The 15,896-nt window shown below is 41.6% G+C and overlaps 1 protein-coding gene across 1 annotated transcript; it reads right to left on the bottom strand.

Moving 5' to 3' along the window:
• Positions 1-558: 558 nt before the first annotated feature.
• LOC139444319 (uncharacterized) lies at positions 559-4,747 on the bottom strand. Its single transcript, XM_071225257.1, has 4 exons — positions 4,681-4,747; positions 3,382-3,524; positions 2,419-2,545; positions 559-743 (listed from the first exon to the last, which is right to left on the bottom strand). The coding sequence occupies exons 1-4, from the start codon at positions 4,745-4,747 to the stop codon at positions 559-561; spliced, it is 522 nt and encodes a 173-aa protein (XP_071081358.1).
• Between the last annotated feature and the right edge of the window lie 11,149 nt (positions 4,748-15,896).

Raw genomic sequence — 15,896 nt, 5'->3', positions numbered from 1 at the left:
TGGCGCTACGATCGAGCCCAGGAATTCCAGACTAGTTCGGCAAGGGTGGAAACTGGACTTGTAAATTCAGTTAACGCTCTTGCCTCGGAAAGAGGCTAAGATGGCTAGCTACCTGAAAGGGTTTTTTATATTCTTCTAGCCTGAAATATTGAATTTTTGTGACTACGAACATTGTTACTGTCTGAAGCAATTGGAATCAGGTGCAGAGCTACAGATAAGCAGCGTATTTGCGTAAAATAACCCAAAAAATATTCAAAACCCAATTACTTTCAATTAACTTGCGTCCAGAAACGCATGCATAAAATGAAAAACTCAAATGTATAAAAAAACAGTACGCGCAAATACCCAATGAAGCTTTATGAGCATGCGTACAAAGGAGCTAATTTCCGAAACACAATTACGAGCTAATGTACTTTCCGAGTCAAGCCTATATATTTTGAACAGTTAGGTTACCCAAAGAAAAATGTAATAACCCAGTTAAAATAGAAACCCTAGAGTAAAAACTCAATTGCTCAAAAGGTTATCTGGAGCTCTGCAGGTGACAACGAGGTATTGGTCTTAATATATGGGTTGTTGACTGCGCTGACAGACGCGGCGACACTCTCCCAGAGTTTTGAAGTTGTTCGCGTTGCCCCCACACCCGCCGTACAGAAACTGCTCACACTGTCCGCTCGCCGGGTTGTGAAAGTAGCGACGGAAGGCAGCACGGCAACGTCCAATAACCATCGGAAGACTGCAGGTGTCTGGAATGAAAAGGTATCAAAGATATCATTTAAGAAGCTCTACAATTTGGCGATTCAGTTTCGTCAAGCTCCTCACAGCGATAGTACGTTCCCGGAGCTCTCTATACTATCGCTGCCACCAGTCAAAACTCCCCACTGTGAATAGGTGGCCACAACCATGCTTGGAGTTGAACTCGCAACCGAATGACCGTTATGTTTACAAACAAGTGACAACTGTCGTGACGCCGAATACACTTATCGCTGCTAAATTACTTTCTTCGTTTGTCAATTTGAATTTCTGTTTCATTAAAACTATCGTGTTATTGATATAGAAAGAATATAAGGGAGAAGTTGGTTGATTTTCCGTTAGTCTGCAATCTCGAACCAATCTGATTATCAAAACAACAAAGTAAATTCATCTGGAAAACATGGTCAGTCGTAAACCTTTTCAAATTGAAATATGATGGCATTCCCAAAGACATAAACAAAAGTATAAACGTTACTACATATGGGGTTGGGGGGCAAATTTCAAGATTCTTGAAATGGCCGCGCCCACACTGGTGGCAGCGATGTTACCGAGAGTGTAACGAAGGTGTCACGCGCTGGGAAGGAGCTTGCAGTTTCGTATGAAAAGGGCGATAACTCTCTTTTGTCTACGTACGGTTTCTGTTTGACTCAAAGGGCGATAACTCACACGTTGCTGTTTCAATGTGCTCAGCTGTGTAAATATTGGTTGGTTGGTTTGTTGTTTAACGCCGCACTCAGCAATATTCCAGCTATATGACAAGGTCTGTAAATAATCGAGTCTGGACCAGACAATCCAGTGATTAATATCATGAGCATCGGTCCACCCAATTGGGATACAATGACATGCATCAACCAAGTCAGGGAGCCTGACCACCCGATCCCGTTAGTCGCTTTTTACGACAAGCATAGTGACCTTTTACGGCAAGCATGGGTTGCTGAAGACCTATTCTATCCCGGAATCTTCACGGGTCGTGTAAATATTGACACTTCCTGGTTACCGACGAATAATCCACAAACGAGGCTATTATTATGAAGCTATTTAGAATATAATCAGTCCTAATTTGTAGTTATAACATTGTCGTCCTGTGAAGGAAATGAATTTCAATTTCACATATTTTGGTCACGTTTTATTTTAGGTCTTCCAACCTTTGGGTATCACTCGATGACTATCTTTAAAGGCATATTATTGTATGAAGCCCTATTGAACCTCTATCCCTCATAAATAGATATTATCGCTTCATTCATACATCACCACACAGTTGTAGCGTTGATATTGCGCTGTAAAACGAGGGGGCACGGGTGGCCCAGTCGTCTAAAGCGCCGCAATTCGCTATGCAGAGTTGCGTCCCTTGGGCACACCAGAAACCTATGATTGTCGGTTCGAATCCCGGTTCGCCCCGATTATGTTTCTAGGTTTGTCAGCACCATACCCGTGCTCGTTGGTTTCACCGAAGTGGTAAACGTCTGAGACCTGCATCACTTGGGGCTTTCCACCCACATTAAGCTGACACGCCGCGATATAACTGGAATACTGTTAATAGCGGCGTTAAACCCAACTCACCCACTCACTGTAAAACGAGGTCCTTAATGCTTAATTGCATTTACAGTAACATCACTGCTGATTTCGCACACGTGAGACACAAGGCTGTAAATGGCGTTCAGTACTTACCATCAACAAGGACGGGTCTACGTGTAGGTCGGGTGAGTCCATATGTAGGGAAGGTAGGGTAGGCAGGAACACACACGGTTCTACCATAGCGCTCCACGCACCTGGAATTCGCTCCACAACGTGTGAACTACAATGTATAATGTTAAAATTGATGCATATATTATAATTATGAATTAGCATACCACGAAAGACACACTCACATGCTCATATTGTTTTGAGTGAGTGAGTGAGTTGGGTTTAACGCCGCTTTTAACAGTATTCCAGTTATATCGCGGCGTGTCAGCTTAACGTGGGAGGAAAGCCCGAGGTGATGCAGGTCTCAGACGTTTACCACTTCGGTGAAACCCACGAGCACGGGTATGGTGCTGACAAACCTAAAAACATAATCGGGGCGAACCGGGATTCGAATCCACAATCATAGGTTTCTGGCGTGTCCAAGGAACGCAACTCTGCACAGGGAATCGCGGCGTCTTATACGATTGGGCCACCCGTGCCCCCTCATATTGTTTTTAGAGTTTCCAGCGCTGTACTCAAGCAAGTATTACTCGTTCCATTTGGATGTAGAACTATACATTATGTTTCAATATGTTGTCGATGTCACCTTATTTTTGCATAGTATGATACAAACATATTTGAGGATAATAGTGAGTGAGTTTGGTTTTTAATGCCAATTTGAACTGCATAAAAGTTTTATTACAACTAATCAGCAAAGGTTTTGTAGAGAAGTCCGCAGACGTTTAATGCTTTTTTTTTAAATAAAAAAAACAATTAAAACGGGAATAGTGCTTACAAACCAAGAATCTTATCAGGGCGAACCTGGGATTCGAACCCACGACTATAATAAACCGGGTATGGCAAAGGGAATTGCGGCACCTAAGAGAACTTCACCGCCCGTGAATAATCATACATAGGCATTTGCAGATATGAAATGTGATATTGACTGATCATTTGCCAATTCCTCACCGAGCAGCGCGAGGAGACTTTCGGGAGTGTCCTGTCCCCGGGGGTGCCCGGCAGGTCGCCATTGATGCTGGGCCACCGGTTGCACCTGCATTCCCCGGGGATCATGCCATTGATGCAGAATAACAAGCACCTTGGAACCGGTTCTGGAAAACAAGTGATTTCTGTTAAGTTACAGCTGATAGCAACTAACAGCAATATGTCATTTTAAACAATTATTAAACAGTGAACTACGTTTATAACGAACTTCCGGATATAACGATGTGTTTCTTGGTTCCGTACATTTTGTGTATATATATTATACATATGCTAATAACGAGTGAGTGAGTTAGTATGGTTTTACGCCGCTTTAGCAATATTCCAGCAATATCACGGCGGGGGACACCAGAAATGGGTTTCACACATTGTACCCATGTCGGGAATCGAACCCGGGTCTTCGGCGTGACGAGCGAACGCTTTAACCAGAAGGCTACCCGACCGCCCCTGCTTATAACGAACTACGGTTATAACGAATTAGAATTAGTGGTCCCTTTGAGTTCGTTATAACCGTATTTGACTGTACTTAATACCCCCACGCATAATCATTATCGGCTCTGGGATTATTTTCGTCACTCCGCTTGTCTCGATCTTCGGATAAATCGAAACACTGATGTCTTTGCCACTGAGTTGGACATGTTCACAGATTTAAACCATATGTACATGAATCCGTGAAGATCCGGGTTAGAATAGATCTTCAGCAACCCATTCTTGCCGTAAAAGGCGACTATGCTTGTCGTATGAGGCGACTAACAGGATCGGGTACATAGTTAGGCTCGCTGACTTGGTTGATGCATGTAATCATATCCCAATTGTGCGAATCGAAGCGCATGATATCAATCACTGGAATATCTCGATTATGTACAGACCGCCGTCATATAGCTTGATTTTTGCTGAGTGTGGCGTTAAACAATCAAATATATATACATGAGCCATAATTGCACCATGAAAAAAATATATCCCATACATTCAACCAAAGGGTTTGCAATAGTTAGGCTAATTCAGTCTCTTATATATTACTACTTTATCAATAGTTTTTTCCCCGTCTCATTACACCTGTATTAAATCGGGGCCATCTGGGTTTTTTATCTTAGATATACTCTTTTACTCGGCATCTTAACATCCATCTGGCATTAGCGCTAGATTGTGACTCTTATTTAAGCCAAAGATTTCATTTTAAACTCAGTTTAAAACCTCTTTAGGTCCACCGAAATGTTACCGCTTTGAAATTCAAATAAAGGTAATTAAGATAATCAATGTACGCACCTATAAAGGAACTAGCTTCAACTGCGGCGATGACAGCGATGGCACACAGAAGAATGTTAATGTCCATGTTGTTTTCTGCAACAAAAAAATACTGGGATAGTTCATGACCTGGCCTGTTTTTATATATGACAGAACGCCTCAGACGATGTGTCACATGTCAATCATAACGGTAAACGTGTCTCAGGCAGAGTGGCAATTGTGGCTTAGCGTGTTAGAGAAACACTTGTCAACAAAGCTTACACCCTCGGGTCAAAAAGGTATTTGCACTCACTTTTGCACCCTTAGAAGCTAAAATGTTCTCTCGTATGAAAATCGGTCAAATATATTTATTTTTAAAAATATCGATTAGATCGAATAATTTTCCATTCTATTGATTTTGACGTCAGAAAAAACATTGCGAGAGTTGACGTATTTCCTAAAATATTGTTCATGGGCTTGTGTAGCAAACGAAACTAAAATAAGATTTATCATTACGTACAAAACATAATTCATAATGAATGTATACTAATATTAGTGAAAAATATTTTGTAAAAAATCATACCTGGTTGTAGTGATGTCGATATTGTCCTTGAATCAGCAGATGGGAGTTGGTATGAGAAACAAGTCGCTATACAGCTTCTATATATACACCAGCAAGCTGTAAACTTGGGGAACTGATGCGAGTGTCAAGCCCCAGTAAACACGTTCATTTCCTGATTTCTGATTGGTTGAAGAGGAATGACGTTAGCCATCCATGTCTGACATGTCAATTCTTCAAATGAGTTGTCTCCTTGTATGCGTCAGTTACTCGACGTAAACACCATACGGTCCCACTGTTGTTATTCACTGGAATTAAACTGGACATCAATCATTTTTACCTTCATCAGTACACCTTGACACTGACACTCTTCCGCCTCCATTGTCGCATGTTTCCCTCAAATTCCGTCAGCATTGTTACCGCTGTAGGTGTAGTCGTAGGTAATAAAATTCCTACATGAAAGACTACATATGACGATATCAATCTGTTAGTCTTAGATAATAAATTACTGTATCTCTCCGTGAAGATCATGGGTAGTATAGGTCTTCAGCAACCCATGCTTGCCGTAAAAGGCGACTATGCTTGTCGTAAGAGGGTGGTCAGGCTCGCTGACTTGGTTGATGCATTTCGTCGTATCCCAATTGGGTGGATCGATGCTCATGATGTCAATTACTGGATTGTCTGGACCAGACTCCATTATTCACAGAGCTGGTATATTGCTGAGTGTGGCGTTAAATGACAACGAAATAAACAAACATGATTAAATGGGTTTAACGCCGCTTCAAACCGTAGTCGGTTATATGGAGAGATCTCACCTGGGTGCCATTTGATAGAGTTGATAAGAGTTAAAATAGCTTTAATAGCACTATACTAACATCCTGAATCATTTCTAACTGTTTCAGTATCTAAACAATAATAACTGGTGTCTTAAAGTGTAGGGGCCCGTTTCACAAAGCAATATTAGCGCAACGACTATCGTAAACCTATGATCGTCTATGGGCTAAGCTCGCTTTGAGGAACGGGCCCAGCTATTTAAAACTTTAAAGCCAGAGATAAGAGATATCATTTAATCCTGTCCTCATAGTGACGTCACAGTGGTCTGCAAAGCATTGTTATGCATATTGTTGTAGCGATATCTCCCGTTAACAGTTATGGGTGATGTAACGGTGTTTTTTGCACGTGCTTTATTTTTTCAGCCTGAAAAAGTTACACGGGGATGAGTAATAGTTAAAGTGAGTGAGTGAGTTAAATATTTCATCGTATCAACAATATGTCATCCATATAACGATGGAAAACAAGGTAGTAGGTTTCAAATATCTGTCGACAAAGGTCTTAAAACAATAAGGTATATTACAGTTTTTTAATAAAACAATCCAGGTCAAAATTTTAAAATCATACAGTTATACATAGATTAAGTAATACTTAAAGGAAACTCTATTTTTGTCTCGCACATGTATAAGTATATGTGTACATACGAAATACATAAATAATTATGAAAATATTTTTTAGAATATTCTTAACTGTAAAATATTACTCTTAAGACGTTTTTGTTCGTTGGGCTTAATGGTGAAAGGGAGGCAAGTGATGTCACGGGGACCGTCGAGAAACGACGACCCGGTGTAGCGAATATGAGCACTTGTTTACAGCGTGAATAATTGACGTGTCAGGCTACAGGAGTAAACATACTGTACGCAAAGCATAAGGGAGGTAACTCTCATAGAGAAGTATGGTTTATGAGTGACTGAGTGAGTGAGTTGGGTTTAACGCCGCTTTGAACAGTATTCAAGTCATATCACGGCATGTCAGTTTAATGTGGGAGGAAAGCCCGAAGTAATGCAGGTCTCAGACGTTTACCACTTCGGTGAAACCCACGAGCACTTGTATGGTGCTGACAAGACTAGAAACATAATCGGGGTGAACCGGGATTCGAACCCACAATCATAGGTTTCTGGCGTGTCCAAGGAACGCAACTCTGCACAGCGAATCGCGGCGCCTTAGACGACTGGGCCACCCGTGCCCCCTCAAGGAACAATCTATCTCTAGCTTTCGGGCTTTGATCCCACATTCAGCTGACACGCCGTGATTTAACAGGAATACTGTTAAAATCGGCGTTAAACCCAACACACTCACTCACTCTTGTTCCTTGAAAACAATGGGAAGGCATTGTTGTGAAAACATATATTATTAATCAGTTTTGTTTTCATGACATTTTTGTTTTCTATTTTTATATTACCTAAATATTTCAACTCAGATATGTCATGTTCTCAATCCTGATTGTGAGGGTACCCCTAGTCCCGCACCATGACCGTGGAATATATTTATTTTATTTTAAAAAATAATCTAGAAATGCATACAAAAGCAAGTCTAGCCAGCTCAAGCTAGCTCTATTCCACTCTGAAATCAGCAAAGGGAATTATTTTATGTTTTTAGAGTCAAGAAGATATTGTGTAATATAAGATTTCAGAGACTAAATGTTAGTCTAGGATACCCCATGCGAACTACAATTTGTTTGGGGTTAGATATTTGCGCTCTATGACAGTACATGTTCTTGCATCAATAGGTAGGTATGCAACAAAACGTCTTCGCGTCGTGACGATCCTCTGGATCAAAGTTATCTTGTTACCCATAGGTTCAGAAATAACCGAGTTCATAAAAGGCGTATGTGCACTTGTGCAAATATCACTTCACACACACCAGCGTTTTCTTTTTTTCTTGCCCGTGAAGATACCACCCGTTTAATAAACACACAGCTGTATTACACATTGTGTAATACCAAAACGCGTGCTTATGTACTCTCGGAACAAGTTTCACGAACAAATATTGAAAGCTCTTAACATCCCTTGACTTATTCAACAACATTGCGTAGGGAGATGATAGATCACTGAGAGGAGCTCATGCACACTCCGTGACCCCAGAAACCTTGTTACTAGACTGACGTCACATGGCATTGTTTCGCCGAAGGATCTTGCAACAAAATTCGACAAATTACGTCATCAGGTATTGTGACATGATTGTAAACTTTGAGGTGCAAGGCCCCGTTCCACAAGGCGATCGTACCGTAGAGCAACGACAGTCGTTAGTCTATGTTAAAGTATGTGAACTGCGATAAGCTTAGCGCTACGAGAATTTTGTGGAAAGAACGCCTGAATCACCGTTGTATGGTATTAGATTCATACGTTTCAACTTTTGGCGTGTTTGAAGTATTATTCTGTTAAACTCAATTGGATTATGCCGTTGACCGTGTAGGTGTCAGCCTATTCACACTCAACAGTATAATTCTAAAATCGTTATAAATGGCAAGTAATAAATAAAATACTAAACTCGCTCCCGTGTAAACCAATTTTATGAAACTCGTTTAATAAAATTGGTATTACACGGGAGCTCGTTATTCTATATTTATTACTTGCCCGTGAAGAGATCACCCGTTTAATAAACATACAGCTTTATTGCACATTGTGTAATACCAAAACGCGTGTTTATGTACCCTCGGAACACGTTTCACGAACAAATATTGAAAGCTCTCAACACCCCTTGGCTTATTCAACGACATTGTGTGTGGAGATGATAGATCACTGGGAGGAGCTTATGCACACTCGATGACCCAAGCAACCTTGTTGCTAGGCAGGCGTCACATGGCATTGTTTCGCCGATGGATCTTGCAACGAAATTCAACAAATTACATCATCGGGTATTGTGACGTGATTGTAAACTTTGAGGTGCAAGGCCCCGTTCCACAAGGCGATCGTGCTGTAGCGCAACGACAGTCGTTAGTCTAAGTTAAATTATGTGAGTTGTGATAGCCTTAGCACTACGATAATTTTGTGGGACGAACGCCCGAATTCTAAAGGTGGACCATTGTATGATATTAAAATTCATACGTTTCAACTTTTGACGTGTTTGAAGTATTATTCTGTTAAACTCAATTGGATTATGCCGTGGATCGTGTAGGTGTCAGCCTATTTACACTCAACAGTATAATTCTAAAAACATTATAAATGACAAGTAATAAATAAAATACTAAACTCGCTCTCGTGTAAAACCAATTTTATGAAACTCGTGAATAGTTGTGGTATCTGACCCGCTTTCGCTCGTCAGATAACAGAACTATTCACTCGTTTCATAAAATTGGTATTACACGGGAGCTCGTTTAGTATTCTATATTTACGGCATCCGGACGCCATTGTTGAGATCATTCGAATCTTATTATGACGTAAGTTCGGTATGACGTCAGACTAGAAACGACGTCATATCTGAAGATTTGTCAGTCGACAATTGTGGTTTTCTTTTTTCATTTGTTTGCTTGTTTGTTTGTTTGTTTGTTGTTAACGCCACACTCAGCAATATTCCAAAGGTCTGCAAATAATCGCTCCAAGGTCAGACAATACAGTGATTGACATCATGAGCATCGATCCACACAATTGCGATACCATGACATGCATCAACCAAGTCAGTGAGCCTGACCACCCGATCCCGTTATTCGCATTGAATATTATTGAATACCACAAAACACACGGCGTACAGATCGGACACTTTGTCTCTGTCTGAATTCGCAATTTCATATCCTGAGAAAAACAAGATAATATATTTGTCTTTAAAAGTTTTGTCACATTTTTAACACTCAATAATAATATCGTTGGAACTAGCAGATTGGTTTAACTGTCACGGTGTTTAATTGCGAGAACATATCTATCTGTCTTAATCTAATTTGGACTCCTGAAACAGCGACGTTCGTTGAGATTGAATGTTCCCTCTTTATTCAGGAATTGCTGGCTAGTTACAGTGCTGGAACTGTTTGTAACTGTAACCGTTATAGCAGAAGTCGAATCTTGTCACATGTTTTCCATGCATGTACATTTTCGTTTCATAAAAAAACACACAATTTAAAAACAATCTATCATCCAATTGATCAATGAGGACGATTGAAAATTATGTTTAACAGCACGTAAAATGTGATATTTTCGGATATTTCTCGACAACCGTTTTGTTTTTGTTGCGTTTAAGTATGTCTTTTATTATCATATACAAGTCATATCATGTCAGGCGAACAAAGTCGTCGGTTCGTTCGACAATTACTTTTACCTAACATCAAAGAACTTTACAAAGTAGTTATTCATAAAAGTTCGTCATCTACTACAGTGAAATTTCATCCGGAGACGCAATTGATGACGAAGCCGGCGCTTGTCCATGTAGAAGATGAAACTATACAAGATGTTGACTGTCTGGAATTAAAGAAAAACAGAAGACGCAACACCAACGAAGCCTTGGGCCAGATGTCTCCACAACAGTTAACGTGTTCGGTGAAAAAGAACCCAAATACTGAGTTAAACTGAATCGCCCGTGCACAAACCAACGTGAACTGAGGACCTCGCGTTTCAATGCAAGGAGTGAAACATAGATACTCTACAAGCGATGTATATAACGTGTTATACCTTGGCTCTTCTTCTGACACCAGTGTGCATGATACACACCGACAATTACCGAGTTCTGTCCTCATGTCCTTGACAGATCATGAAGAGCGTGGATATATCCTTGATAATTCGTGATGTGACGAAGCTGGACTGCGGACGAAAATGTTCTGAGAGTGATTCCTGCAAGTCCTTTCATTACGGCTCCCTCTCAAGGAGGTGCCATCTCAACACGGACTTTGATCAAGGGGATTGCTCGAAGATGGAGATTTATCCTGACATGATTTACTACGTAAAGATATGAATGTAATTTTGACTTAGCCCTTTGCATGTACATATTTACGCGCAATGCCAATTTATACGTTGTTTTTCATGGTTGTTATCGGAAATGAAATCTTCAAGGACTTTTCCTTTAGTATTAAGGGGCGGTCGGGAAGCCTGGTGGTTAAAGCGTTCGCTCGTCACGCCGAACACCCGGGTTCAATTCCCGACATGGGTGCGATGTGTGAAGCCCATTTCTGGTGTCCCCCGCCGTGATATTGATGGAATATTACTAAAACAATACTCACTCACTTTAGTATTAACATCAACACTTCCCCATACGGCCGTTCAAATCGCCCATTATCATGCAGGGCTCAGGAAGCTGATCATAGAGAGATTGAAGATCTGATCGCTGAAGCACAGAAGAAGGAGAAAGATACAGAGAACACAGAGTAAATGTTACGTGCAAAGTCAGTCGTACTGCGACAGCTTGAAGATTGGTATGAAGTGAAACAGGGCTGTGGATCACTCCCTGTTTCACCAAAACAGAAGATCCTCCAGTAGCTTTAACACCTGGAGGAGAAAATGAATGATAGGAACTATACCGACGCAAATCGAAGTTATCAATCTCTGTGAGATGTCTCATGGAGACAGATTGCTGACGGCGTAAAATCTTGGAGACCTCCTCAATTCCACTGAATCAGTGGATTCATAATATTTAAGTTCCTGGTGGATGTACAGGAGATCTACGTCTCCCATTTCGCGGCGACTTATGTCTGTTGCGCCCGGGATGGTGAGGAGAGACACCCATGTCCTCCAAGGTTTCAAAACGATTATAAATCTGTATGGGAACGCCGTGACCCTTTGGCACACGATCTGAATTTTTTTAGTCATCAATTTTTTTGCTGGCATTTTTGACAATAGGGGAAGGTGTTGGGGTTGTTGCAGTTGCCATTGATGGTGTTGACACAGGCGCTGATTGTGGTACATCATTTGTTTGGGAAGAAGTAATTGACCGTAATAGGGAATACTTTTCCGTTGAAATCAAAGTAATATCTGTCTGGCAATGGACAGACGTGACAGATCTAGAAGGTGTGCGAGTCACAGCTGCCGAGGGGCGGTCGGGTAGCCTAGTGGTTAAAGCGTTCGCTCGTCAGACCGAAGACCCGGGTTCGAATCCCGACATGGGTACAATGTGTGAAGCCCATTTCTGGTGTCCCCCGCCGTGATATTGCTGGAATATTGCTAAAAGCGGCGTAAAACCTCACTCACTCACTCACTCACAGCTGCCGAGAAGGACACAGCTGTGGTCGCCGAGACAGATTGCAGAACCAAACGTTTTGCTTCAGGGAAGATAATGTTTCTCTCATGTTTCAGCTTAACGATCTGAAGCTGAAGTTGGAACTTGGGACATGACTTTGAAGAGGCTACATGATCGCCAGAACAATTTGCACAGTGAGGGGTTTTCGTACATTTATCATCTGTGTCGTGGTCATTTTCTCCACATTGATGGCATAATTTGGGATTCTTGCATGATTGTGCACCATGAGCAAACTGCTGACATTTGTAACACCGAAGTGGGTTGGGAATGTATTGATCCAATTCAATGTTAAAATATCCTGCTTTGATATTTTTAGGAGGAGCTGGTTTTGCAAACGTCATGAGATAGGTGTTTGATTTGAAGATCTGATTATCTCTTTTGTACGTGAAACGTTTGACGTTTGTAACTCACCGATCATGCAACTAATCTGCAATTTCAGTCTCTGTCATATCACAGAGACAACGTTCCTGTCTCTGACAATGCCTTTACCGTTATTGAGAGTCTTGTGTGGGGAAATTACCACAGGAACAGAAACCAAATGCTTGACAGCTTACAATAAAGTAGATTGTTTTGCACTTTTGCAGTCAATCAGTAGAAATCCTGAACCAATTATTTTCACATCCTGAACATCGCCTGCAATGCCATAAATCGCCTTAGAAATGGCATTTGGGTTAAGCTTCAATGGCGTACCATCAGCAGCAGTAACCACTAAAAATCAAGACCAGCTGTTCGAAGAATTCTTCGAAAAAGCATTTTCCTCATCTGAGGAATCATCTAGTGCACGTTTTTTTTTTTTGTTTTTTGTGTGTGCCATGTTGATTGTTTATATGGTTCGCCACCCCAGCTCCCCACCCACCACGGGGTGCCATAAAGACAATGCTTAACACCAGTGTATCATCCAACTGGCAGCATCACGGATGCTGAGGTGGTATATTCAAGCAGAAGAATTAATTGAAAATTAATTAATTCACCCGATTGGCCTATGAGCCACCTCTTCTGGGCATATGACTCTAGGCAATGAATTTTAACCATTTTATTTCAACAGGTATTTTAATTCAGTGAACTGATTGACCAAGACCCAAAAATATACAATTGAATATGACATCTTAGTGCAAAACAAATAGTCTTTACATTGTAAATGAAACATTTCAAATTCAATGAATTGGTCAAAGATAAAAACAGATTCATAGCAAAAGTTTACATATTTTAAACGTTTTTCCAAATTTGTGCAATACAATGTTAATGCACAGGGCTTGGCGTGACCAGCCGATTGATAGAACCGGGCCCATTCTACCAACCGTCTAGGTGAAGTTAGGGTCGAAGTGGTGTATTGGGCAAAGGAACGCTATTCCTGGAACCAGTGCCCTCAACCACCAGACTACCTTCCTCCAATTTTGTCGCCTCTTTGGACAAGCAAAGGTGTGCTGCCCTGGGTCCACACAGGGGAAGAGCTATTAGCGTTACCCAGCACTCGCCACGGGGAGGTTACTCTTCACGGGTGCCTTTCATGGTCAGAATAGGACACTATAATATATTAAAGGTCCACTCTACTGGGGTTTCAGGTAGTCAGACTCTGGGACTTGGCTGATGGCGTACCATGACGTCGTTGTTTATGCATTAAAACATTTCGCGTTTAAAGATGGTATTTGTTGTTACTCTGGCTGGCGCTAAACATTAAGGGGTTAAAACAAGAGCTGGTCGGCTCGGAGTCGGTATATTGTGTCTGTGTGTCATGGTAAACTGCGGCATGGTATCTCAGTGAGCATCAGTCCGGATTAGTACACACACACACACACACACACACACACACACACACACACACACACACACACACACACGTCGTTAGTGCAATAATCTCTGACGCGACGTTAAACCCCATTTCACCTCACCTCACCTCACCTCACCTCACCTCACCTCACCTCACCTCACCTCACCTCACCTCACCTCAAACATTGCGAAGTTTACTGAGAAAACAGTATGAAAAATGCTGGACTTTGTCATAGATAACATCTATGTGAAATTTGGGGGTAAGACAATTAGGCAAGCAGTAGGCACCCCATGGGCACCAATTGTGCCCACCTCCATGCTGATCTGTCTCTTTATCCATACGAGTCTGGATGTCCTTTCGGATTGGTAAGTTTCAACAATATGTCCAAAATGTTTAACTTCAGGTATGTCGATCTGATATCGTTCAATAATGGTCAAACAGCCAACTCCCTTCCACTGAATTACTCACCTGAGCTAAATGAAAGAAACCAGTGAAACCGCCTCATCAGAAAGATTCAGAATGACAAAAAATTATCAACAAGACTGTATAAGAGAAATCATGACTTTTCAATAGTCAACTTTTCCCATTTATTATTTACGTGGAGCAGTATTCCCGCAGCTCCAGGCTCTGGTGTCTACACTTCACAACTTAAAATAAATGTCAATTGAGGATACGACTCTTTATGATCAGGGTACAATAGTCGAGGCCTTAGAAGGCTCTCAGAAAGTGTTATGGTAGACATGTGGAGGACATTTCCAAATTTGACGCATCATTGACGAAAATTATGTCTGATGCAATTCCCTATTTGACTTGCACCATGCTTCCATGGGTTTTTTTCAGGTGAGCAATGACACACGGGTGTCACTAGTGGGCCATGTACAGCTCATCCTATCGAGAACACCTTGTGTCATGGTATCTTCCCAAAACGTAGACCTGCCAAAACGCAGACCCGTTAAAACAACACTCGTTATGGCTGGTTGCATCAGTTATTAGTACCCTGTTTCCTTGATTAAGTAAAAGGGTATCACCCATGTAACAAGAAAGAAAGCTTGGTAGATTTCACATTTTTTTATTAAAATGTTATTTCATTGTCATTTATGATTATCAGTCATTTTCACTTGTTTATCATCAGTGGACCAACTGCATCCAGGTACTGAAGGGGTGTCTTTTCACGGCGATGAAGCTGTTCCTTGAGTCGGACAAGGCGATGTTCTTTCTCTCTGTAGACAACCTTCCTGGGTGGCGGTGCTGCTCCAATTTGCATCTGCGCTAGTTTAGCTCTCTCCGAAATTGCTACCTTCTGGATCAGTTCGATAAATCTGAAGATGTTTGGATGCTTGTGCTGGAGGTACTTGCCGATTCTGGAGTGGAAACCTTCTAGGTTGTTGTTCGTAAGGGGCCCTTGTGTCGCATGGGGATTCCACAGTCGAGGTGGGAACTGGGCAACGTCATCTACCCATGTCGTAACGATGTAGTCGTTCATGGCATCAGATTGGCGCACGTCAGGGCACTGGTTCATGGCTTCAAGCCAGTTATCTTGGACCTCGAGAAGGGGCAGCAATGGCAGACCTGCAGCTCGTCGTATCCACGTCAGGGCACTGGTTCATGGCTTCAAGCCAGGTATCTTGGACCTCGAGAAAGGGCAGCAATGGCAGACCTGCAGCTCGTCGTATCCACTTCTTTGTATGGAACTGCAAGTCCTAGTTCTTGTGTTTTGCGCCATATTACCTGACAGAAATGGAATAGACAGTTTTTTACATCAGTCTGAGGAAATACAGTCTTGGCGGCTTGAATGGCACCATGGTAGTGATTGAGAACTTTTGGTATATTCTTACACAAATCCCATAACTTGTTTAAAGGTAATGTTTGAAAAAGATTTGTGATGTACCGGGAGCAGATTAAGGAAAGGAGGAATTTTTTAAGACAATGTTGCTGTTGTCCACT

This window comes from Haliotis cracherodii, unplaced genomic scaffold (genome assembly GCF_022045235.1).
Source record: "Haliotis cracherodii isolate W230 unplaced genomic scaffold, xgHalCrac1.p SCAF_5, whole genome shotgun sequence".
Taxonomy (NCBI): domain Eukaryota; kingdom Metazoa; phylum Mollusca; class Gastropoda; order Lepetellida; family Haliotidae; genus Haliotis; species Haliotis cracherodii.
The sequence above is the reverse complement of the archived record's forward strand: the minus strand, read 5'-3'. Positions and strand labels throughout refer to the sequence as shown.

Excerpts from the sequence above, each read along its gene's own strand:
- LOC139444319 (XM_071225257.1), bottom strand. The coding sequence starts at position 4,747 with ATGGACATTAACATTCTTCTGTGTGCCATCGCTGTCATCGCCGCAGTT. Across the intron at positions 2,546-3,381 it reads AAGTCTCCTCGCGCTGCTCG|TTCACACGTTGTGGAGCGAA; the intron begins GTGAGGAATTGG and ends TATACATTGTAG. Across the intron at positions 744-2,418 it reads TAGACCCGTCCTTGTTGATG|ACACCTGCAGTCTTCCGATG; the intron begins GTAAGTACTGAA and ends TTTTCATTCCAG.